General features: G+C 38.8%; 1 protein-coding gene across 1 annotated transcript in view; it reads right to left on the bottom strand.

Annotated features, from left to right (window-relative positions):
* The window catches only part of GRAP2 (GRB2 related adaptor protein 2), a 103,940-nt gene that overhangs the window by 36,050 nt on the left and 41,009 nt on the right, over nucleotides 1-26,881 (bottom strand). The window contains exon 2 of the mRNA XM_039391420.1: nucleotides 8,828-8,908. Within this exon, the coding sequence (XP_039247354.1) occupies nucleotides 8,828-8,847 (20 nt within the window). The 5' untranslated portion in view covers nucleotides 8,848-8,908. The remainder of the gene's footprint in view (nucleotides 1-8,827; nucleotides 8,909-26,881) is intronic.

Raw genomic sequence — 26,881 nt, 5'->3', positions numbered from 1 at the left:
TTGACAGCTGAGAAGATTGGGAGATTTGTTTCTGTTTGCTTTGATGGATTTAATCTCAGAGATCTGTTACACTGTTAGAATTATCAAGAAAGGATAGTCCAACCAGTGTAATGATAATACAACTTGAAACTTGATAATACCACTTGAAACTGTAAACTAATCATCCTGATAGAGTTAGAAAATGAGTTAGAAAGTTTGTTCCATCCCCGTGTAAAGCTCTGCACACTTGGTTGATAGAAGGTTTGGTCACCTTTCTCAGAATCAGTGTTCTGACTACTATTTGGGGAGCATACTGGATGTGACAGACGAATAGTCTGATGTGGTTCAGCAAATGCCATATACAAAGACTCAAAGAGAATGCCTCTAGTGTCCTGGCTTTATACACTATATACTTCCACATGAAAAACAGTTACCAGGGCACGATTATGCACAGAGGCAATTTTAGAAGTTGTTTCACATCCCTGTTTAGATTGCAGGGTTATGGAGTGCTTCTCCAGTGCCAGAACTCAGCTGTATTTTGGAGTGCCTACGACCTGGAAACATGATGTTATTTATGTAGCTAGATTTTAAAAATAAAAAAGGAATGCCAGAGCTCTGGGGGTTTAAGTTTGTACTGTAAGTGTTACTGGTGGATTTTTCATGATGAGATAATAAAAAAAAATAAATGAGGAAAGGAAAAACTAGAGAACACAAGGCATAGAGTGCCTCGGGGAAAAAATGGCATGTTATTAGTACTTTACACTGCTCTGAAAAGATAAAGCCATATGTAAAAAAAAGATTAGAGTTGGGGAGAGGGAGGAAGGATGGATCTTGGGAGTTCCAAGAGAGGTAAAAGAGAATTTCATCATGTATTGGCACATAATGTTCATTTAGGCATTCGAGTAATTTTCTTTCATCTCATAATATTTTGCAGTACCGACCTCTGATCTTAGTGCCAGGATAATGCTAATTCTTAGCAAGCTTATTCCTCAAAGGTTAGTCTCCCCTGCTTAGATATTATTTAAATGGTACTTTAGCATGGTTCTCTAATTAGCAGAACAATTAAAAAAAGTTATGGCTACGGGCAGAACTCAGACCCTTCCAGGATAATTTTTTTTCATTCTCATGTATCTGAAATCCTTCTAGAAACAGTATTTACAGCAACTATGCTTCAGAGATAGCATTCTGGGCTAAAGTAAAAGAAAAGAAGATGCCCTTCCTTTCTCCCAGATTATCCAGCTGGGTTGAGTTAAATATCCCTGGGACAGTAGTGATCAAACATCGAAGCATTTGAGTACAACATCAGCCCACTAGAATGGTTGTATCATGGGATTCAGTTTGTGTTTTGAACCATTTGTTAGCCTAGCTGATGTGACTACCAATTCTATTTCTGTTTGTGCAAGTCTCTCTCCCCCATTTAAAAAAAGTGCTCATTTAAAATAGTATTTAAAATAGTATTTAAAATTAATTATCACTATAAAATGCAGAAACAAGACAGCCTTGTTTGGTGATGAAGAAAGATTAGGAATCCAGTTTCCAAGCCCAGCTCAGCTAAAGTTTTGCTGCGCATACCCGGGCAAGTCACTTCACGTCTCTGTACTGTAGGATGCATTGAAAAAGTGCAGTGCAGCCATACATGGAGATATTTAAATGGAATGGGGCACCAAAAACCATAAAACCTCATCATCAGGAGACCAGTTCATTTTTGCAGATTGTCAAGTTAGTTTGGCTGGTACAGCTTTAGTGCTTCTGTCATCTCAATGTCATCACACTCGTGTACCTGGGCCTGATTACAGTTATAAAGTGAGAGCACTCACACTCATCTGTCTTAAAAGCAAATGGGCAAAATGCCCATCAATAGGCAAAAACATCTGTAGACATTAAGATGAAAGGCTTGTGCAGGAATGACAGTTACTGCCATATAAACCCTGATGGTAATATACTTCCTTTCCTGCTGCCCAAATGTGCAAAGAATGGTGGGAAATGAAGATGAAAAGACTAAGAAGACTCCTTCAATGGAGTTGCAAAATAAAGATTTTTGAAAGATATCATGGGATTTATGGATAAAATTTGTGCTGACTGGAATATGGTTGGTAGTCAACCCTGAGCTTTAGATCAAGCGTGTGACAATCATTATATTGAATATGTATGTGGCACTTAGGGACATGGTTTAGCGGTGAACATGGCAGTGCTGGCTTAATGGTTGGACTCAATGATTTTAGAGGTCTTTTCTAACCTTAATGATTCTGTAATTCTATATAGTCATTCGAGGAACTGAAAGAAGATAGAATTGTTACATTCTTCTTAAACCAAAAGCAGACCCTGGAGAGAAGAGAAAAAGGTAGTGGAAGTCGGGGCCTTATTATATTGTAAAAAGCTAAAGAAACTAAAATGACCCCCAAAGACCCAGACATATCAACTGTTGGTAGCAATATTTCCTTACTTGTCAAACATATGGCATTTTATCTGCCCCAGTAGGTAAGTTCTTCTAATATCAGAGACTGAACTTGCCAGTCTCTGATATTTTAAGGTGTGTGTCTATATACATATATCTTACAGCTCCACTAAGAGGAGAATTTCAAGTGAAAATACTGTTAGGGAAAGAAACATAGGGAAGAGAATGAAGACCATTTTCATTATGTCAGACAGTAAAAATAAACCAGAAGAGACTGCCTACAGCAGTAGTTCCAGATCTGCAGCTTAATAGCAGCCTCTTGCCTGCCAAACTTTTAGATATTGCTTGTGGCTAAAGAGAGCTGCTGTCAAGCTGCAAGTTGATGGGGAGAGCAAAGTATAACATTGTGCAGAGGACATTACAACCTCACTGCTGTTGCCCTTGAATCAGCAAAAACGGAGGGCATTGGTGTATGGTTACAAGAGTAGAATATAATCCTGAGGAAAAAAAAGAAATTCCATGTGAACAGGTAAAGGAAGACAAACATGAAGAGAAAAGTAATGGCTATAACTTATAAAAACCAGACAAGCTTGCACACACACTACACCTTATGGAAACTAATGCAAGAAGGTGTAAGAGATCAGGACAAAAAACTAACTTGAGCAGCAGAACCCTGGCTTTCTGGAAGTTGCCTGTTTTGCCCAGGCAGATCCTTCAGTCTTAGTTTAGGAGATGTGTGCAGAAGGGAGCGCTAGAGATGAAAGCAACTCCAAAATCCAGACAACAAAACTATGCTAAGTTTAGATGTGTACATTTCACATTGCATCTCCATCCATCTCCGGGTTATTCTGCTTTCTTGATAAAAATGGGAATGACACACCCTGCTATTTTGTGCTTAATCTCTTATCTGTGGGATTGTCACATTAGAATGTAAGAAAGAAATAGAAGTAAATGTCACTAAATAGGAAAGTAAAGAGAATTGCTTCACTGCAACATTTTTTCACTGAGCTGCTACTAAGGAAACACGGTTTCTCCATATCTGTTCCACAACTCATTTCACCATCACATCATAGCCAGATTTTATGTCCTATTCAGAAACTTGTGAGAAGAGGCTAAAGCATGGGTCTCTCTCTCTTCCGCTTTCAAGTGGATGGCTGCATCACCTACAATCTTGCACATCAACACATAACTGATGGGTAACTCTTTCTTATCCCAAAACCCAGCTCCTCCTGTCATGCCCATTTACTAAAAGCTCAGTCATTATAAAACCTTTTTTCACCAGGCAATTATGAAAGGGACAGATTCTCCCACTGCTGTTGAAGAGAGTTTAGATTATCGTTTTTTCTAAGAAAATTTTGTACTGATAGGATGCTACTAAAATGTTTCTTATAGACTGATGTCCTTTTGTTCCTACAAGACAACTATTATGAACTTTATGTACACAAACACACATGAAACACACACAAGACCTTGCTATACAGCTCTATAGCACTCCAGTCTAAAGAAATGTCTCATAACGATATTGCATATTAGGCTTACAGTGCATCAAAAAGCTTTACAAGGACATTAAAAAACAATTGAGAAGAAATTACATTCATGCCTGGCCCCTTAAGAAACCACCACATTCCACAGAAGACACCAAAAGAAGGGTCAATAATGCCAGATCTTCAGCTGCCAGAAGCATTTTTGTTTCTAAGCATCTTGCCCCTGTTGGTATGATCACAATGGGTGTCTCAGAGATACAATAGTCTGATCTCTGCCAGAGCAACCTTAAAGTTTCTGGGAAATCTGGATATCTCTTGTGCTCCTGACTAATACAAAGAAATTTCTCCATTCATTATTTTCTTTGTTCTGTTCCAATAAATACACTCCTCCTGAGCACAGTCCTGATCCCCCACTGACAAGGCGAAAAACCTGATGCACCTGCGGTGGAAAACACACTGAATCTCAAGCCTTGCAGCTAAGACCTTATTTGTTTAACTCCACAGAAAATGTGGTACTAATTTACTCAGCGTATTTACCCTTAAAACTTCATAGCGAAAGAAGGAAGCAGCCAAGCAGATCTGTACCTTTGAGGTAGGTGGTTGCACTTTCCTGTTTCAGGTTCTGTGATGAGAGAAAGCGATGGGGGAATGGCACAAGTCTCATAACAACCTGTCTTCAGCACAAATGCTTAGCAAGGGCCAAAGTCTGTGGAGCCATGTGGGACACACAAGTCTTCACCCCAGCATCTCAGCCTCTCCCTCCTGAAGCACAGCCAATCAAGCTAGTAGGGTGCAAACCACAAACCACGCAGGAACTCACAGGCACGGCAGCTCACCGAGCCTGTGAGTGGCTCATCAGCTTAGAGTGGTTTTATTCTTTTACTGTGAGGGAAACTGCTCTAGAGCAGTTTCTCTGAATGCTACAGCTGTGCTGGGGCACCTCATAACTTGCTCGATGCTGAGTTCTTTAATATATCTGTCTGGAAAACACTGACCCCTTTGGACAGAAGTAGTGATCCCCAAGAGCAAGCCATCAAAGGTCTAAAATGCACCCTCTTTTCTGTTATGGGGGGACAGTGGTGGCCATAAACTATCAGCATCTGAATTCGTGAAGCACCTCTCCTGCTACACACCCCATTTGATGCGACAGAATCTATGGGTGTATATGCACGGGGCACCCACATGTGAAGATGCACTTGGATCTCTGTAAGCAAACACAGGCGAATGCAACAATCATCTTGTGCCTGTGTAGGCACAGACCAAGAGAGAGTTGATATATCGAGTGTCCAGGATTTCATCAGATTGAGGGATTAGTGTGAACCAGGGGGCTGTCTTCAAGCTGTGAGAAAGAGTTATGAAAATCTGATTCTTACAAGAACACAGAAAAGGCACATTTGCCTATTTAGTTGCTGTATCAGTTGGGTTGCTAGCAGGGTTGTATTGCAGTGGCCTGGACAAGAGTGACTGCGGTCTGCCCAGTAGACTGATGATTTGTCTGGGCTGTGCACCTTTCAGATGGTAAAATCTATGGTAGTATCTTAAGGATATAAGAATAGAACTTTCTTCTCCTCAGGTGAGCAATGGCTGAAAAGACACTGCTGGGTTACTGCACTAAACTACCCCCCCTACCACTACAGAAAATGGAAGGGGTCTCCCATTCCTCACAGCAGGGGCTGGAAGACAGGGAGGGGAGGGGCCTGATGCGTGATTGACAGCCCCTCTGGACGCAAGCAGCCTATGGGGGAGGGCAAGGCTGGCTAAAAGCATTCTGATTGGATTAACAGAAAAAGGGGTGGGGCATTTGCAGATGATTGGCAGCAGTTTGAAGCCTAGGGGGGGGTGGGGAAGAGGGGAGGGAAGCTGATCCAAGAATCGCTGCTGTTCCCACTGCTGGAAGAGGGGATAAATAGAGGGTGGTGCTGGTGGTGTGAGTCCATCCACCTATGTCAGCCTCATGGTTAACTCCAGTCATTAATTACACAGGCGTAAGAGTTACCCCTGTGCTACGCTCATCCTGCTGGGGCTTGGCCTCTGGAGGGCTGTTTCCTCCCACCTTCCCTGCCCTCCGGAGCTCCCTTCTCATGCCTAAGGGCTGCCAGGGATCAGCAGGGTCTCTGTGGGAGGAGGAGCATGGGTGGTTGGAAAAATGATTGCTACTGGAGAGCAGAAAGCCTCTGGCCTTAGGAAACACAAGCCCTTGCCCTGGCCCATGGGCTGCCAGGTGCGGTGCCTGTGGCTGTTAACATGAGGCATTTCAGAGAAAGTAAAAAGGACTTGACATCAAGTTAAGTTTCTCCCTGCAGCCACCACTCTAGGACCACTTAAAATCATAGCCTAAAAACATCATCTAAATTCTGTCGGGGAGCTGTAAGCCGTGAAAGGGCCGTTTGCTGCAGCTGAAATAGATTCATAAATTATCAAGTTCTTGAGCCAGTGAGATCCGCATGCCCCAAGTTCTTGAGGCCACTTTTCTTGACTTTGTACTGTTTCCTTGAGTATGGTTCAGCGCCTGGCCAAATGGTCCGTGCCTTTTCCATCCTATTGCTCAAAAGCAGCAGAAAAAAATATTTTCACTCCTAATTATTGTTGACTTTGTAGAACAAGCAGCCAGACTGCTCAGGTTCAATCTGTGTTCTTCAAAAGAGCACAGATGTTACAAAGAGAGATGGGCAAAATTTTATTGATAACATTGAACTATCTAATATTGAAAAAACTATTCTTAACTGTATCTTTTGTCCAAAAAATTACAAAGAACAATTAAGATGTTTTATGAATTGCTATTAAATTACTCTTTTGCCATTTTTAATGGTTTAAGTACTTCCAATATAAAATATTCTGGTTTTCCATCTAAAAACAGCTCTTTATCTCAAAATCTACTTCAATTTGAGTAAAAAGGGTAAAAACAGATTAAACAATATACAATGTTTTGGGGAGAAGCACAACTTTCCATTTGACCTAAGATAAAAAATATTTTTTCTTTTGCATTAGGGACATCAATCTTGCAAGCAAACTGAAAATCAGTTATATATGCAGCATTGTAGCATTAATCACATGGAGCTGGCTGAAGAACAGAGACACAGAATGCAAGAATCAAATGCTGATATCTTGTTTACTAACGCAAAGACCTATACAGTGTTCAGCTTCATTTATATGGCACAATTTGTCTGACATTACCTTACAAACAAAAGCAAAAGACTGGAAATTAATGCAGGGCTATATCCAGGCTTCAGGCTTTATAGTCTCAATTGATCAATTTAAATATTATTTAAATACAAACATCTACCAAATTTTATATTTCAGGCTGGTGTTTTTTTTGGTTGTGTTTTGTTTTGGTTAGAGGAAGATCTTTTAGGCTAATAACTTGTTTTAATCATGATTCAACTCTTTTGACATAATACCACCAAAATACTGGTATTGTATTGCTATGTCAGTTAGTACGTTCTTTTTATACCTCTGGAATATTCCTGAGCTTCTGAAGTGAGGGGGAAGGCTATGCCAGCATTGTTCATGTTGTTCTTTTTGTATATGTATAGAACTTCAAGCTGTCACTCTTGGACTTTTCACCACTTACTAAAAGCAAAGAAAGAGAAGAAAGCATTGTATACTCATCAAAATCCTAGACCTACAAAATAGAAACCATGGGGGGACCCAGATAAGGGAAACATAGTACCAAGTTTTCTGTAAAGCAAGGTATGATTGCAAGAAGATTAGCTAATCAACTTGTAAAACAAAGCAAATCAGTGTATGCTGCCATATAACCAATGTCACAGTGCCACTCTGAGAGAGAGAGAGAGAGAAACATACAAAGGGAAAGGAGGAACCTCATGACTGATGTTTTTAATAGCTTCATTGAAACACGTGATAAAATCAGATTCTCTCAGCAGGAGACAGACAGATATAAATGGACTCCATCTGAAGCGGAAACAACAAAAAGACACAGGGAATTGTAAAACATACAGCACCCTCCTCATAAAGATCTCAATTTCTCTCATCCAAGTGTTTGCAACTGTCTCTCCCTGTGAAATCCTAATTAAACCAGTATTTTTCCCGTTTAAGTAATTTGAAAATGTGTGTAGTTTGATAAAAAGGTTAATTAGCTCTATTCTTTAAAAAATTGAAAAGGTACCATTTTGATCTTTTGCTTGAAATTCATGCCTATCCTTGCATTAAAAGTATTCCTCAATCTGGACTGTGGTAGCTTGCAGACAGGAGAAACATACTCATAAGGGGGGGCTGCAGGGAGGCGCCTCAGATGGAGCCAAACATTTATCATGAGTTTTAATATTTTTACTTTTTGTTCTCCTAAAGTGTACTACAGATAGTTTTTCTTCTCGAGGCTGGGTGTTTTTTAAGGCTTGAAATCAAATTGATACATGATGAAGATGGACCTTCTCTGGTGACTTAGATGGGAATTGCACAGAATTCTATCCAGCCTGATACTAACCAATAAAAGCAAGGGATAGGAACAGGAACATCACAAAAAGCTATGAAATGACAATTCACAAGCATCGTTTAAATCATTTGGAGGCTACATTCCCTTTTTATGCTGTTGCTGACCAAAATGCACTTCCTATTGAGTGTACCAGCTGTGAAAGATGACAGATCCAAGCTGATTGGTCTAGAAGAATTGTTTTTACTGTTTAGCAGAGCAATTCATAGACAAATGGAAGTTCTTGTTTTAATTCCTTCACCTCTCTGCTCTGGTTTAGAGCCCTTCAACAATTCCTTAGACAGAAGGATTGCAATAGATTGACATGAGACATTTCCTTCCCTTCTCCCTAGTTGCAGATATTGTCCTTTTGCTGTAATGTAACTTTCACTGACTCTGACATTGGCATTTGGATCTTGTTATAGATATATTGATATATATTGATATATATTGATATATGCTCAAAATGCTAGTTTTGTTAGCACCAAAGTAAATTGAAGTAGTGATTTAATAGTTGAAAGTAAGTTTAAACAAACTTACTGGAAAATAAAATTATCCATTTCTTCTTTTACTTGCTAGGGCTCCCAGTGCTCTGAGTTGACTATTCATTGTGTTTTCAACCTGTAAATGTCAAAGCACTTAATTATTATCGCATACATTATTGAGTAGAACCAAGCCACTTTCCTTCTAGTGTGATATCAAACATGATATCTTGCCAATAGGAGAGGCTAGGCATATTTTCTGTATTTTCTCCTTGGGTCTGTTATGGTTGCTGTATTTTTGGTTAAGGTCAGTTGAATGTGACCAAAAGGTTATTGCAGAAAGTAATCTCCAGTCCTCCTGTTCATTAATTTTGCTACCATGGAATCCTGATTTTGGCTGCCTTACACAGATGAGAAATGGAGGATGAAATTATTTCTGTCTCTGTTTCTTTCTCCAGAATTTTAAGTGTATGATATCACAGAATCGTAGATATCATGAGCACTTCTGCCAGCTCCGTTAGTATCCTTGAGTGGATACCATCCAGCTGCAGAGACTCGTGTGTGTCTAGGGAGTGTAGCAGGTCACTGACCATTTCCCCTTGTGTTATGAGGGACTTCATTCTGCTCTCTGTCCCTGTCTTCCAGCTCAGGGGTATGGGTACCTGCAGGCTGAGGTAAAGAAGGCATCAAGTATCTCAGCCTTTTCCTCATCCTTTGTCACGATGTTTCCCTCCATGTCCAAAAAAGGCTGGAGATTCTCCTTGGTCCTCCTTCTGTTGCTGATGTATTAATATAAACATTTTTTATTGTCTTTCATGGCAGTAGCCAGATTAAGTTCTGGTTGGACTTTGGCCCTTCTAATTTTCTCCCTATATAACCTCATAACATCTTTGTAATCCTCCTGAGTTGCGCATCCCTTCTTCCAAAGATCATAAACTCCCCTTTCTTTCCCAAGTTCCAGCCAAAGCTCTCTGTTCAGCCAGACCAGTCTTCTTCCCTATTGGCTCATCTTTCAACACCTGGGGATGGCCTGCTCCTGCCCCATCAAGGTTTCTTTCTTGAAGAATGTCCAGTCTTCCTGGAATCCTTTGCTCTTCAGACCTGTCTGAAGGGACTTTGAAAACTCTTGTTATTCCATGATCTCTGTGCCCAGGATGGCCTCCAACCATCACATCACCCACCAGTGCTTCTCTGTTCACAGACAATAGGTCCAGAGGGTGCTTTCCCTAGTTGTCTCAGTCACCAGCTGTGTCAGGAAGTTATCGTCCACACACTCCAGGAACCTCCTGGAGTGTTTCCTCTCTGCTGTGCTGTATTTTCAGCAGACATCTGATAAGTTGAAGTCCCCCACAAGAACAAGGGCCAATGATTCTGAGACTTTTCCCAGCAGCTTATACAATATTTTGTCTGCCTCTTCACCTTGGATGGGTGGCCTGTAACAGAATCCCACCATGATATCGTCCTTGTTGACCTTCCCCCTCATTCCTACGCATAAACACTCAGCCCTGTCACCGCCATCATTAAGCTCTAGACAGTCAAAACACTCCCCAACATACAGGGCAACCCCACCACCTATCCTCCCTTGCCTATCCCTCCTGAGGAGTTTATAGGCATCCACTGCAGCACTCCACTTGTGCGAGTCATCCCACCATGTTTCCATGATGGTAGCTATGCCACAGTCTTCCTGCTGCTCATTGGCTTTCAGCTCCTCCTGTTTGCTCCCCAGGCTGCATGCGTTGGTGTAGATGCACTACAATTGGGCTCTTGATTCTGCTACCTTTTTTTTGGACAAGCTCTAATTCCTAACTCATGTTTGAGCTGTTATATTTGCAGAAGTGTGTGGAGTTTTTTGATGAGATAAGCACCATGAGAAGTGTCTGGCATCACTTCCTGACTCTAGATGCAAAGTAACTATTTACCTGTGACACTCAGGATGCACATGAAGGACGTTATGAAAAATTGTTTTGAGGCCAAAATAAAAGTCAGAAAAACAGCCTCCAACAATTCTTAGGGCCCCTCAAGTTCATTAATGTGAGAGATCAATGAACTAACATACAGTGAAACAAAAAGTTTCTCTTTGTGAGATGATGGACATGGAATGCCACCAGATGAACATTTGCAGAAAGAACTGGAGGCATGTATTGAAGTGCCTCACACGGTTAACTATTTTATGAATAATGGATCAGAGAAAGTCAAACACCATTGTCAATAGGACTTCTTCAACATTGAGGCAATGAAGAATTTTCAATATCTGTATAACATTGAAAGGAATTCAGGATGACTTGAAAAGGACTGTCAATTAAAATTAGTAAGTTTGAGATGGATTATTTAAACTAATTGCTCAAGGAAAAATTAACAAGTAATTATAGCTGCACAAAGAAATCAGAAAAAGAGTAAGGAAAACCAACTTCTCCATGTTATTTTCAAAAAAAGTACTTAAAAATATCAACACCTTTACAAGTAAGAACTTAGGAAAAATGGCATCACTGCTGATTTTAGGATTATATATCAGTGGAAATATTTTTGAATATGAAGACAGATGAACTGAAATGCTGAAAATTGAAAAGAAATTAGCATCCATTTGGCATTTCTGAAAACTAGTGACTGGAAAGTAAACAAGACAAACTAATATTTCCTGGGTCTAAAATACGTACTAAAATAGATTGCTGTTTATATTACTCTCCTATACCTGTATTTTCCTAGATTGTTGAAGGGAATTGAACCAAAGGCAGTTAGAAGGAATTTTTGTATATGAATTCCTAGTTATATGAGTACTAATATGAGAATAGGGTAATTATCGTGGCTGTCTGGGGCAAGGAGAGCCCAGACAACTTAAGTTATTAACCAGCACTCCAGGTGCATGTCAGCTGGGAAGCGAGTGCTGAAGCAGTTTCAGCCAGCAGGTTTGCTCATTCTGCAGTTCTGACAGATGCCACGGGCAGAAACAAGTCAGTTTTGAAGCAAAAGTGATTTTGCCAAGAAATCATCCTAAAGATGCCATAATGCACAGAAGAGCACTACAATAGTGTACAGAGTCAGGCAAAAGGCCCACCTGGCCCAGTGCCCTCTAGCTGAGAGGGCAATAAGATCTATTTAGTGCCAATAAGATCTATTTACAGAAAATGATCAAGAAGAAAGGAAACAAAACAAGCCTTCTTGACATTCCTCCCAGGAATGCTTCCCTGCAACGAGCCTGACTTGACTTGTTGAGCCAGAGATTGTATTTGAACAGTTATATTTAAGAGACATTTATTTTCTGTACATTTGTCTATGTTTTTGCCCTTTACTACATTCTGTGGCAATAAATGCACACTTCCTTCTTTTTTATTTAAAACTACTACCTGGTAATTTTGAGAACATAGGTTTGTTCCTCCTGGAGAAGTTAGGTTACACTAACTTAGTGGACTTCAAGGCCGTAGTCCAATGAAGTTTACACTTAGAGACAATACTCAGTGTTTACCACTCAAATATCTTTACCATTGGCTTTTAAGTAACTTTTTCTATTTCATAATTAATAAAATTGGTTGAGAACCTTGGTAGTTTAGGAAATATGTAACAGCATATAAAAGCTGTTATCTTTATTTTCAATATAATATCTAGCCATTGTTTTCAGCTCTGAACCTGCAAGAAGTTCTTGAGAATTGCTAAGATCTTCATAAAGAAAAGAGATGGAAATGCCAATCAGTTCATAGCAGAAAAATATCCACAGTACAAAAACAAGTGTCCAGTTCATATAAATTATTCCACCTGCTGGCATACCTCACAGGGAATCTGAATGTAAGAGGGAACATGGAAAACAAACTTCCTATTTTTCATCCTACTGTAAAGTGTTTCTTCTTACACATTACTGGCACACTGATGGAAGAACAAAAGTCATATTCTATTCTCACCCGTATGATAACTGGTATCTACTAGCTAGAGGAGTTGTGCATTTTAGATACTGTCATCTGGCATATCACATCAGAATCCAAATTTTGAAAACTTTTTGTTAAGAAATTTTTTTCTAAGAGAAAGGAAGAATGAAGCATGATCAGAGCACCAGAGTTTTTGTTACAAGAGAAATCAGGGTAGTTGTTGCTGATATTTTCCACATGATGAACTTAAAAAGATTTAAGTAACATATCCTGGAACAACTATCAAAGTCAAAGCCAGATACAATCTTCTTTTCCCTTCTCCATCTTCACTGAAAATACAGCACTCTCAATTAGAAGTAGGGTTATTTACATAGGATACAGAATTGCTTATCAAGTCAATTTGCATTCTGAGGAACAAATAGATGGATTACAGTATTATGTATAAAACTTATTCCTGCTGTAGTGATCCATGAAATTACAGTTAATTTTGCTGAAATGGACCATTATATTTTTAAGTAGAAGTGAAAGAAAATGAGAAGGAGGAGGTAAGCTGCTAGGAATTGAACTTCAAATACAAGATTAAATTGTTAGTAGGAACACAGCACTGCTGGGAACAGCGTGAGCTGCTTGATGAAGCCACTGACCTGTTGGCTTTCAGACACAACCAAGTATCTGCCTTGCCATAGTAAATTAGATAAATTATTGGTAGTGATGGGCCTGTCACATTGCACATTCATGTCCCCAAGTGATGTATGTAAAAGTGAATTCCTGCTGATACAAGCTCCATGCAGCTCCTATTGGCTCTGACATGCCAACAGCATGCATCTGTTCTGTGCAATGAAAAAGCTGCACTGTGATGCTTCTATAGCACAGCTGTGAGTAATGATTTTGCTTGATTTTATAATGATGGATAAGATTAATTCAAGACCATTAAGTGATTGCATAAAAATCTGGGGGCTATGAGATTAAAGTAAGGAAAACTCTAACTGTACCATAAGAATTTGCATTTCAATGCCTTTTTTCCCCTCTTTCAGCAAAAGAAGGCATGTGCTTCCACCTCCACTGCATAATTTGAAAGTGGTATGTGGTTTAATGTGGTTTCAGAGCAAGTCAGAAAAAAACAACTAACATTTGGTCACTCAGTTCTAAGATGTGTGTCACTGTCTTAAATCGCTATTGCCCTTCACTTGGATTCTGATAACTGACAACATATGCAGTCTTACTCCGTCCTATTTGTGAACCGAAATATCTCAACTTCAAAAGCCCTCTGAAAAGCAATTTGAAAACCCTGTGCTCATCAGTGCCATAAGTAACCACCTGAACTACCAGCTGCAACTCATTATATTTGTCCATCATGTCAGTCTATTTAGCTCACCCCAGACCAGAATTCATTAGTGTGATGTCAGATTCAGTGCTTGTAAAACTTATCAACAATAGAAACCAGGAATGAAAGAGAAAAAGAAATACAGAGAGAAGGAGATCTCAGCACTAAATTTTCAGGTTTATAATTCCAAGAGAGGAGGAAGCCAGAGGTCTCTCAGAGTCTACAACCTGTCTCTTGAGGCATTTTATAGCAGATGTTAATGTTTCTGCCCAGCATGCCAAGCCCAGGAAAAATCTGCCTTATCTTCCCTTCGCCATGGTTTCTGACAGCATCAGGAGAAGTAATATGACAAACAGACATCAAGATAACTAAAACATAATTAGATGTTGTATCTCCTATATTATGCTGTCCCCTAAGAGAGCTACTATCAAAGGCTACTCACCAACATTTAATTTCTTTTAGCTCCTACCAGACTTTCTCAACACAAACCTCAGCCATAACAGCTCAAACTTATATTTTAAGAATATATTTGCTGAAAGTTTAATTGATTAAAAATGAAAAAGCTTTCCATGATAAGAAGAGTGCTGTCTGTTAAAACAAATGCTAAAAATCCACACAATGCAAAAAGTGAAAACTGTACATCAATGGCTTTAGAAAAAGGGGGAAATGGAAGTATTTAGGAATAAATTAATGGGTCTGTTAGAGTACTCTCGTGTAGTCACAAAAAGGTTTGTATTGTAGGTATTTAAATGTAGCAAACATTTCTCTGTCTCAGTCGGTTTTTCCTATTGTCTTAGTCCCTGTTTGATACAACCTGGTTTCACCAAAAGATTTAATTAAAACTGGAATAGCAGGGTCTATTAATGGTTAGTCTTAAAATAGCTTGACAGAAAGTGCATTGAGATCCCACAACCAGGAAAACAAAGACTTGCTTTGGGTCAAGACTGAGGTGCCTGTGTAGAACTAGGAAGTGGGGAGCATCAGTGGGGAATAACAAGTAACCAGTTTAATGGACTCTTGTTTGAACTGTGCAATAGCATTGGGACTGAAAAGTACCAAGACCAGTACTGGGAGAACAGGCATGCTATAGATTAAATGCTCTGAAAATATAGGTAAAGATCAATAGAGTGGTTACAGCAGATTTGTAACACAGCTTTCTTTATACTTTATTCTTGCATAATTTAGACTACTGGTATTCACACAAACTATATAGGATATATAGGTAAAAGGAGGATTAATTCTTTGGGTTTTACACAGAATTCAAAAAAGTCTTCCACTTTCCATGCAGATCACTACTTTCAAAATAAAATGTCAGATGAAATTCACTGTGAAATAACAAGGGAATAAGATGTCTGTACTCTAGTGTTAACTAAATCAGTATAGCTCTGTGCCACAGAACAAAGAGAAATTGCCTACTGGTAGCATAGTTTCCATTATTTTTGTGCAGCTTTTACATAGATACTACAGAGGTCTAAAAAACATGAAGGCTATTTATTTATGAGTAACTAATTCTACATAACATTTAAACTATAAAATGGAAGGAGGAGAAGCTTGTGAATAATTAATATTAGCAGGAGTTAATTTTGTTTGGATAATCTTCTAAAATGCTATAAATTTAATTTGAGGTGAAGTTGCAGTAGGAAACTTCACGAAAGAATCCCGTGTTTAATATCAGAAAAAATTACTCAGAATTTTTGGCTTGTTTTTCTAGGCCTTAAATGCCAGATATTGAGTACAAAGTTACAGGATATGACTATTCAAGTTGACGTACCGTCCAAACCAACCAAAGTCACTATGTACAGCATTTAGTCTGTTGCTGCACCTTTGAGCCTGACCCATCAATCCTAAATATTTTTGCATTTTAGATGTAGTCAGATGCAGTCATAAAGGTTGTAATGTTGTCTATTTCATCAAGAGCAAAACAGAAGGGCTGCAATTTTTAGACAGGGTGACAACAAATCTTTTGTGATGTGACAAACTAATTTCAACCAGAAGATTACATCTGTTTTTATTGGTGAGGATGTATGGTCTACTTGCTGCAGCTATTGTGAAAAGAAATTATATGAAGTCCTGTTGGGCTTTCCTCTGTAATAATATCTATTTGCATAGCAAATCCAGGTGCAGGATAGCAGGATGCAACTCCATGTTTATGTCAGCTATAGCGTATGGTCAACAGTTGGCAGTCATGCTGTGTTTAGGCGTTGTGAGGTCTTCAAACACTGCTTAATGTTTCCATACCATATGTACTGTAATATCTAATCACCATGGGAATAGAGTCTAATGTTTCAGCACAGTTTATTTGTTGGCTGGTAAAAAAATAGCTAACGCTCAAAATGCTATTCATTACTAGTCTTTTTTTTTCCTTTTTTTTTTCCCCCCAAGACAGAGAAAACCACTATTATCTACAGCTTTTCTGTTTTCTGCCTCCCAGTGTTGCTTTCTCCTTCTCACCAGAAATGAGCTGTAGCCTTTTCCCTCTTCCAGAAGACTTAAACATTTTCAGGCAATTAGTTTCAGCTGATATGTTTCTCAAATATTTGGAACACTGTGTAGCTCCTAACAGAAGAAACTTAAGAAATGAATTTTCTATGGGAGATTAAATCATCCAGATATAAAAGAAATTCCTAACATCTTATGTTCTTTTCTTTTTTGCTGTTGCATTTCAATTGTTCCATATTGCAATATTAACTTCACACAGACTTGCATGGGAATCACCATAATCTTTGAAATTATTATTTTTTTTCCCCCACAGTAAATTCTGTTCACAGTTAACTGGGGAAAAACAATAATCTTCCAAAACTAAAAAACTGAAGAATCAGAGCACCTCCAATGTGTGCTCCACAGTACCTTAAAGATTATGTGTATCTCACTCATAGCCCTGTAACTTTTTTCTTTCCAAAGCAAATTGATGCTGAAAGATACATCTCTGCTCTTCTTAACACAGCAAAGGAAGGTTTCTTTTCTTTCCATTGAGATTCCTATGACTATTTGGAATAATCCAAATATATTAAAACTTCTTAAGGGATTCATCCCATTCCTTCCTCTCAGCTCCAGCTATGCACTAATGCAGGAAGTTGTACTCATGGAACCCAGAGGAGAACCTAACAACTTTTAGAAGGATGAATTGGTTATTTTTCCACGATGTCTTAATCTCATGGTTGACATTCTAGGGAAATGTGCTCAGGAATCCATGATAGGGAAGAGGGAAGGAGAAGGAAAGTCATGAAGTTGTCCACTTCAACCACTGTCAACCACTGGATGCATTTAGCTGTAGTACAAATTCACACCCTTCTACACAACTCTGACATTGATAAAACACTTTAGAGTGTATGTAAATTGCACTGCCTTTGCATGCACTCTAAGAACATTTTCCATTGCCAGACCTATGTGAAAAACTACGGTGCAAATAAGAAATAGACCAAATACATGTACTGTTGACTTCAGTTACCTGTAGCTGCCTTTGATCGATTGTCTCTATGGAAAATGTGCTGGTTAAACACAGTTTTATTCCATTTATTGAGAAGGCCTAGAAGGCAGTGAATTTAAGCCTTTTTGATCAGTGGAGTCCTAACAATTGTACAGTTAAGTTGCACTCTTCTGCACAGAAGAAGTAAGCATGATAGAGGTAGTCTTATTTTTCTGAGCTCCCAGATCCCTTAGAAGCAGATGATGCAATTGGTAGATGTACCTTGAAAATATGGATGAAAGCCTGAGAACCCTTTATTACAGCAAGTTAATATAGCTAATAAAAATTACATCAACTTTCTTCAATGTTTTACAGCAGTTCCAATATGGATGTGCAAGTCCTAGTATAAAAATCTCACCATATTGAATGTGGTTACAAGGTCATTCTCGCTGGTGGTAACATAAGTAATGACAAATGCTCCGATCATAGTGCATGACAACAGCCCCCTTAGGAGCTATGCAAAAAACATGGTCAGCTCACCCAGCAATCCCAATGACTAAAAGTTTATCAGAGATAACACCTGTATACAATCTTAGCAATGTATGGTTAAAAGCTGAAGGAAAACAGAAAGTGTGAAGATTTTATTTAAATAATATGATTTTTGTCCTTAATTTTAAAATATTAGTAATTCCTGTTTAAACTCCCATTGGAACAATAAAGACGATTTTTTTTTTCCTTTTGTATGTTAGCTACACCTGTATTTTATCAATCTGAAGGGCTTTAACTTCCTGTAACATAGGTGTTGTCATCTTCACTGCATACAACTCTTCTAACTCCTCATAAAATGACCACATGAGGACAAAGCTCAAAATACAATCTGAGTGTTTTGGCTTTTTAAGACTGGCTGCCATCAGAGATGCCCAGCAAGGGTTAGCTGGAAATACATTTATAGCATATATGGCATTGCCTTTAACCAAAACCCAAGAAGAAAGGTAAATTTTCTCTGACATAACCAGAATGGTATAGCCCTCTCCGTCTGTTCTTGGGGGGAGTCTCTCATTGTCTTTGACTATGAATTATATCAACAGCCCTCCCTTATTGCCTTTTAATCCTGAAAGGAGACTGGATGGTGTTATGGTTGAGTCACTCCACTGGATACAGGCCTACTTTATTATTTCTGCCACAGATTTCCTGTGTAGTCTTGGATAAATAACCTCTTTATTCCTCCAATGGTGAAACGAGGCTAAAACTTCTCAAACTCATGAGGATATTCTGAAGATCCACTGATTAGTCTTTGTGAGATACTCTGATATTAGTGAACAGATGCTTCAAAAAAGCCAGTAAATATATAGTGATCTTTGGTTTCTGTTCTTCCACAGCTTTTGTTAAAAAAAGTTTTCCACTTAATAAATCCCAGCTGAATGACTATTCTTTTTTTACTCACATTTCTCACATTACTATTCTAAGGTGGAGTCAGTTTTCTTCCCTTGTTTTTGGAGCTCCTTAGCCTTTGCTGATTTAGTAAAACATACCCTTTCTAAACGTATTTATTTGCTAGTTTTTATCCTCACATTCCCAACTGTCTTATAAATGCCTGTATATAAAAGATTTCAAACAAAAAAATAAGACTGCTGCAGGGATACAACATAGCAAGCAGATAAACAAGCTATTAAATAGTTAGTTGTCTTGTTCCTTCATTATCATGTCCAAACACCCACCATGGGAAGTCTCAGAAAAATACTATATATTCTACTGAAACTACAGGGAGGAACTTTTAATTGTGTATAATGTAATATTATCAGGGTAATAAAGTTAATTTCCTATTATTTTAAGTTTAATTTGGGATAATTAACCCCTCCAAGTAATAAGGGTTTTGGGTTTTATGCCTTATCCAGAGTTGGCTGCAAGGTCAGCATCTTCTATGGATGTTGGTGTAGGAGAAGCTTAGAGAAGTATTCTGCATACTAAATTGTCATAACCCATTTCAACAAAGTTCTGCTTGGAGACTCCTAGATAGAACTAACAAGGCGTAGTCCTAAAATATGGAGGCAAGAATCCAAGATAGGTGTACATACAACCTATGTCTACACTGCTATACTCCTCTCTACTGAACTCAATTCTGCAATGAGGAAGTATATGAGAACTTTCTACCTTCCCTAGGAAAGACATCATGATTCAGAACACTGTCTGTATGGAAAAAATTATTAAAAGCTTTCATGTACCATAATATGAAGTAGTCAACAAAAGAAGATGCATACACTAAATAACATCAACATCTTTTAATTTTCCTTCTATATTTTTTCACATTTATCTTAGGAATAAAGATTTCACTCAGGAAATTGCATCTTTAAAAATTAGTTTTTCAGCTACTCCCTACTCTCTTGTTTTGCTTCATGTGTTGTGGGGCACATGTCTGACATAATGCCACAATAATATTCATTTTAAAGTTGTAACTAGAAGGGGGGGGAGCAGATGCTGATCCTGGTTTGCTGGGTGTTCAGTCATCTGTATATTTTTTACCTAAATGAGCAAACCAACACAGCTTCTTATGTTCACATCTCCCCTGTTAAAAAAGGAAGCAGGTTGCAGACACTGGGAATATAAACACAGAAGGCAGCAGGTAAGAACAGGAGGGCTAGGCTGAACTGTGAATCTGTCTGGCTATGTCTATTACTGTAAAGAGTTATAAAATCTGTTAGTATTCAAGTCCAGCCACTGGTGGTTGGCATTGCAGTTAATGGACCGAATGATGCCTCAAAGGCATTTTTCTACCCGATTAATTCCAGGAAATTTAACGTCTGTGTAAAAAATATCACTCCTCCCCTCTGCTCTCCCCTGCCCCGATAATTAAAAAAATATTTCTTAGTACAACATTTTTCCAAGGTGGCATCCATGTCACATCAAAACCAGCTTTCTCCAGCACCCAACCAAGCAGCAGTGGCCCAAGACAGACAAGTTCTTGAAAAATGTGAAATCACCAGAGGCCTGTTTTATAAGTAACAGCGATGTATTTAGAAGGGAAGAGCTAATGGATATCTAACAGATATATTTTAATCAATATTCTATTCCCCCACCTTCCAAGTAACTAACAAATAGCAAACCGATAGAGTTAGCAGTCAAATACTGCAAACGAGGATGTTTCTCAGGGGCAAAGTTGTGGGACCCAAAAAACTGAAAAGGAAGTAGTGATTTTATTGTCATCTTTTTCCTCTGGTATAAATGCAGTAAGAACTAAAAGTTAGCATGTCTCGATGAGTGACTACCATATTACCACAAATGAGGGACCAAGGTAGTTTCTTACCCGGCTTCCACTGACAGGAGTCAAATGTGTATTGCAACAAATGTACAAACTACCATTTAAAAGTTATGTTGGAGTTAAAGCTCCACAGTTTTTGAGCATTAAAGCTGTCTCTGGGTCCTGTGTTGCTCTGCTGGAACTGCAAAGAATGATGTGCAGCTCAGAATACTTCAGGATATGTTGTACAAAGACATTGTGGTATCTTGGGCTAGAGTTCATTTTCTTTCATATTGTAAAACTGTAGTCTGAGATCCCAGTGAGACACCCATTTTGAATTGTGCCATGTACTCATCATGTTTAATACCATCTTACATCACAGTAATCCTGTTTAAATCGATCAGGTGCTGCCTAATATGAATAAAATATCCCAATTTGACTCGGCAACATAGACAAGGGATTAGGCGAGTTGACTAATCTGGTGCCTGGCTACCAGTCAGCAGAATTGAAGGCCTGTAGAATGTAAAATGCTCTCTAATTTGCAGAATTACATTTAATAATAGTGAATAAATGCATAATAATATATGTCTATAAAATTGCCTGGGTATTGCAGCACAAAATTCTTTACTCAGTTAATGCTGCATTGGATGCCTGGCTGCTAGTTTCTGCACAAAAAAGACTATTTTTAAACTAGTTAATTAGTATTTGGTTAACAATGTCTTACATCTGCCAAGTGTAAGAAATATTTCACCTAGGTAGTTAAAATGTTCAATTTAGAAGATGTTTTATACATAAACATATCATCCATATTACTTAAGGTATGTGTGTAATAACAGAGTGCTGAAAGATTTCAAAGTGCTGAAGAACCAATAGTTGTCATGGTAAGGCAAACATGCCTGCACTCTTCCCTTAATATCAGAAATAGGGAGGACACTGGTATGACCTATATTGAAACGGGCAAACTGAATAAAAAAAAAATTAAAAAAAAATCTATTAAATTATCAAGTACCTACTAATTCCTTAGAGTTTACAGTAGAGAATACAGACCATGGCTGGGTCTGAATTCAGACACTGGGTAAATGAGATTTTCAGCAATTGAATTGCAGAGCAGCAGGAAAAGAGAGGAATGAAAAAAAAAGGAAGAAAATTCAAACCCAGAAGATTTTATCTGTCCTCAGAGAAGCACTTTTTAGACAAATTGTAACCAGTCATAACTTTATGCTCTGACTCTGAGGACGTGTTCTCCAGCCAAGGCAGCTAATTCTTTGTGCACTCAGAAGGGGAAGAATATGCCCCCAAATATCTTACAACATCTTATGAGGAAATGGAGGGCAGAGTCATCTCTGTATTATTCCTACCTGCCTGTGATGATTATTTCAATGGGCTTTGTGAAAACCTGCCATAACTTGCTTACCGTCTTCTTGAATACAAATAATTTCCTATAAATTGTGCCTTCTGCCTTTCAAAGAGGTTTGGAAATTATTTTTTTTGTTTGTTTTAAAAACATTATTGTATTATAGCAATATTCCACCACATTCTTGCCAAGTTTCTCATTAGTATCAGCAGCATCCAACACAATCTACCTCTTCCCTCTGCTCAGCAAGCTGCCTTCTCAGTGGATGATGAAACTTGGCACGGATAAAGAGTAAATCTTATTAGCGATGCCCACACGTGCTGTGCAAGGGCTCGTACGTGACCTATAGTGATGGAGGAAGACGTGCAAACTGATTACAAAAGGGGATTTTGTAAAGGGTTCACCTCTACGGTTGCTCAGTCAGCACAGCAAAGCTTCCACATCTGTCTTTTTAAGTGACTTGTGACAAAATCTGCTTCAGTCCATTCTGATTTCTATGCATAGACCACAGGAATTTAGAAAAGCAGGGCTTTCCTTTTCGTACGTCTTCATGCTTTGTAATACTAATATTTAGCATTTAGAAAGCACTTTACTGTTTCAACTCACTGTCTAATTAAATATCGCTGTGAGATGCTAACTTCCCTAAAAATATAACAGTTATTCAGGCAGAGTACTGCACAGTGATATCTGATGTTTTGCACTTCTGGTCTAAAAATAGGGAATTGCTGTGATTTCTCACAATATGATAGCAGCAGGGAAACATTGACTTTTTGACAGTAATGACATTAGGTGGTACTCTTTCTGAGGTTAGGGGCCTAGTTTGTATTGAGGGGAGCACTGCTGTAAGGCAACAAAAAGAGGTTTTTAGGTGTTTGAGCACTACCAGGTAGTTTCATTCCCAATTTTGCATTTTGTGCCAAGTTTCCCAGCTGCCCAACCTGCTTGCAGGCTTGTAAGCTCCAGCTGGAACCAAATGCAGTTTTCCTTGTAAGGAAATCCGATCACACTTTAGATATGATTGTGGACCATGTCTAGAGCAGCCTCTTCTACTGCATCCCAACAGTCCTTCCTGGTATGGCTGAGAGCATGTGAGTAATACTGTCCTCAACAAACTGTAAAAATACAATCTTGGCAAACTAAATATCAGCCTTCACATTATATGGTCATCTATCACAGAATTATGAAATGGTTGAGATTGGAAGGGACCTCTGGAGACCATCTGCTCCAAACCTATGCTCAAGCAGAGTCACGTAGAGCTGACTGCTCAGGATCATGTCCAGATGGCTTTTGGGTATCTGCAAGGGGGGAGACTCCACAACCTCTCTGCTCAACATGTGTCAGCTTGGTCACGCCCTCAGTAAAAGAGTGTTTTCTAAGCCTCCTGTGTTTCAGTTTGTGCCCATTGCCTCTGGTCCTGTCAGTAAAAGGCGATGGAGTAGCCTGCAGTGAGTCAACTAGCTGGAAGCGAATCAGGAAATTCCTGTTTCTAACTGTAGAATATGGCACAGGGCTATCCCTCACAAAATCTTGGATTAATTTCAGGGAAAGAAAGATGCAGTGTTGTGGCTCATGCTGAAATTTCCTCAGCTGAGGACATGAAATGTATCAGTCACCCCTGGATGCAGGGTTTGGCATCAAACATGTCTCTAATTCCAAAGGTGTAAAGTATTCCCTTCAGTCAACTTGACAAGATTTTTTTCTGCCAAAATTTAGCCTTCACACTCATAAATCTCAACAACAAGTATCACCTGATGACAGCAGTAAGGCTGCAGCAAAGCCAGTGCTGCTGTGCTTTCACTGCCGCCAAATGTGTGGCACCAAAGCTTGCACAACACAGCTTGCCATGTGAGCGTGGGTCACCTTCAAGAAGAGCAATGGGATAAACAGTGCATTTGTAGGATTGTTTGGCCATAAAGAGAGGAGAGAAGGAGAGAGAAGCGAAACCTTCCCCAGATGCAGTATTGATAATTGCATGCACTTAAGGAGAAAATCCTGCACACATGGGACCAGATTTTTGACACCCACCAAAGTAGCTCTGTTGAGATCAGCACAGTGCTGCTTCATACTGTACAAGGATCTCCCTATTGGCATAAATCAGCCTTTAGAAAAACAGGCTCCCATTTATTTTGCTGAGTCCTGCCTCAAATACACTGACTTTTTTTAGCAGAGCCTTCCCTATCTCTCTGTGGAGCTGCATGGTCCTATGACCACTAAAGAACACAAGAGCAATTACTACTGTAGTGGGAAAGAAAAGATATAAAAGAAAGATTGAAAGTTACTACAAAACAAAACCAATTAAACTTGCTAATTAATGACAAATCGTAACTGCTAACTAAACCACCTTGCCTGTAGTTAAATTGCATCACACCAACATTTAATCCCCAACAAGAATAACCGAGAGCTCTGTACTTTGGAGTTTTAAAAGACAAAACCAGAGCAAGGAAAATAGCTCTGCTCTGCTCAACAAATGTATGCAAATAACCACAGCAGGAAACTATCATTAATAAAGCCCAGTTAGAAAAACATCTCCCAGATTACTCAGGCTTACTTCATGTTCCATTTTATTGTTGGGTTTTAGAAATCTAGCCATCTTTTTTTCAATACTTCACACAGACAAAACATTTCCTGAGACCAGTGGCCCCTACCTTGCTCAAGACCAACATTTCTGGTTTGGTGAGATCAAATTGTGTCCGAGGAGATGAAGTCCAAGTCTCCAGGAGATAAATCACTCACTACACTTCAATATAGGAACAGGTTTTTGAGTTTACTGTCAAATGACATCACTCAGAGAATATAAGAATAATTGTGCAAAATTAGACCAAATGTTCTCCTAGTTCAGGATCCTCTCTTCAGCAATAGGAGAACATAAGTACTATTTTGGTAAGGACTACAAAAAGCAGTATAAATTTGGGGTGATCTTTTCCTGAAACAACCTTGTAACTTCAAGTCATGTAACAGCTTGAAAGAGCTGACACAAAGGGTGAATGTAGAGCATCATGTTCAGCAGCCACAAATGTATTTCTCCTCTGAATTTGTTCAGTCTGTTTCTGACCCCCTTTCTAGCCTTGGCCTCTTCAAAATCCTGTAGTGCTGAGTTTCAATTATATGCTGTGGAGAAATGTGTTGTTTTGAGTTTGTGTTAAAGCTAATTTATTATAGCTTATAAATTCACTGGGTGCCCTTTACTTCCCATATTGCAAGAAATAACGAGTAGTCATTTCCTACTCACTTTCTGTGCTCCACATGTCTTTTATAGATCTGCATAATAGCTCCTGCTTTTTTTGTCAAGCGAATGAAACCATTTAGTATTTCCCCCCGTATAAACCACTCTATACCTTAAATCACACTTGCTCTCCTTCTCTGTATTCCTTCTAGTTCTTTGTAATACTCAAGGCTGAGAATGCACCAGGAATTTGTACAGTAGTACAATGATGCTTTCTGTCCTATTCTATTCATTTCTTAGTAACTCTTAACATTCCCTTTGACTTTTTCACCTCTGTGCAACACTGAGCTGATAATTTGTATTGTAACATGGACCACTGGGGGCTGACACTCTTTATGATTGGACTAAAAGTGATGAACAAAGGAAGAGGTGGAAGATTAGAGAGGACAAACAAATCATGGTGGGAAAGGTGTCAAGAGTAGAGATTATTAGAACAGGAAGTATCAGAGAGAACATTTTGAACAAATTGTTTACACAACATTGTATCTTTAAATATATGTACCAGGTAGGGTGACTAATTAGCAGTTCTTACTTCCGTAACCAGACCGAAATTTTTCTTGATGCTTAATGCGTGAAAAGAAGTCTGAAGCGTATTTTACTGGAAAAGTGATATATGAGCAATGCAGAGCACGAGTGAGCAAAATCATAATGTTGCCTAAACTACCAACAACAAGCCATGAAATACTAATTTTTAAATATCTTGGAGATGCTCATTGATTTAGCATAAAACCCCCCACTTCACCAACGCAGGTCTCAGAAGACACACTGAGAAAGTGGGGAAAAAAAAGCAAGCACACAAACCAAGTATTCCAGCTTAAACATTAAGATTTGAAGGAACACATTTCATCCACCCAGTGCTGGACCTCCAATATCACCCATGCCGACACTGAATTTTGAAGCAGATCAGCCCTTTTCCTTACTGTCTTGAACATGCCCTTGCTTTCTTGCTGGAACCTTCAAAAGTAAATGGCTTGAGAATCTCTGTTCATCATGGCCAGTGCTCAAATTTTTTTTCATGTGACTCTAACACTCTCACTGACCTTACTGTTTTGTGTAAATTCTAATGTATCTTCTTAGGAATTCTGAAAATGGCCTTCACACTGAACTAGACCAATACTAGAAGGTTATTTTGCCACAAATGTGGAAACAGATATCTTGGAACACACATGTGTGACACCTAGATTTCGAAGGAACACAAATATATAGAAACATGAGCTTGTGCTTTGTCTTCTCAAGCCAGAAGGGGATGAGACAAGATATAGTGGACAAATAGAAGGCTTAGGGCAGGAGAACAGAAATAATGATAGGAAAGTTTTGGAATGAGAGAGAAATGCAAACGCTGACAAGGCAACTCCAAAAAGAAGCTTTCAACAGACATTTGCAAGTTTAAGCAAAACAAATTACAGTTTTGAACTCAAACAGTTGCTCCCCAACGCATCAGTCTAAATGAAGGCAATGTTACTTGATGGATGACAGGGTACTCCACAGCTCTTGACAACTATTCACTCCCTGACAAGATCTTGGAAAGGAGAATTGAAATTGCAGGAAGATGTCCTTTTGGACATGGGAGATATCATTGCTATTGATCTTCATTGTTTACTTCTGTAACTGGCTTTGCAGCTTCTGCATACTTAAAAAGCTCTAAGAATCCTTTTGCTGGCTTCTCGGAATTCATCAGGTCAGAGGGAAAAGTCAGAACTTTGGACTTAAAATCTA

Source organism: Pipra filicauda, unplaced genomic scaffold (genome assembly GCF_003945595.2).
Source record: "Pipra filicauda isolate LSUMZ 115617 unplaced genomic scaffold, ASM394559v2 scaffold95_size2449627_pilon, whole genome shotgun sequence".
Taxonomy (NCBI): domain Eukaryota; kingdom Metazoa; phylum Chordata; class Aves; order Passeriformes; family Pipridae; genus Pipra; species Pipra filicauda.
The sequence above is the reverse complement of the archived record's forward strand: the minus strand, read 5'-3'. Positions and strand labels throughout refer to the sequence as shown.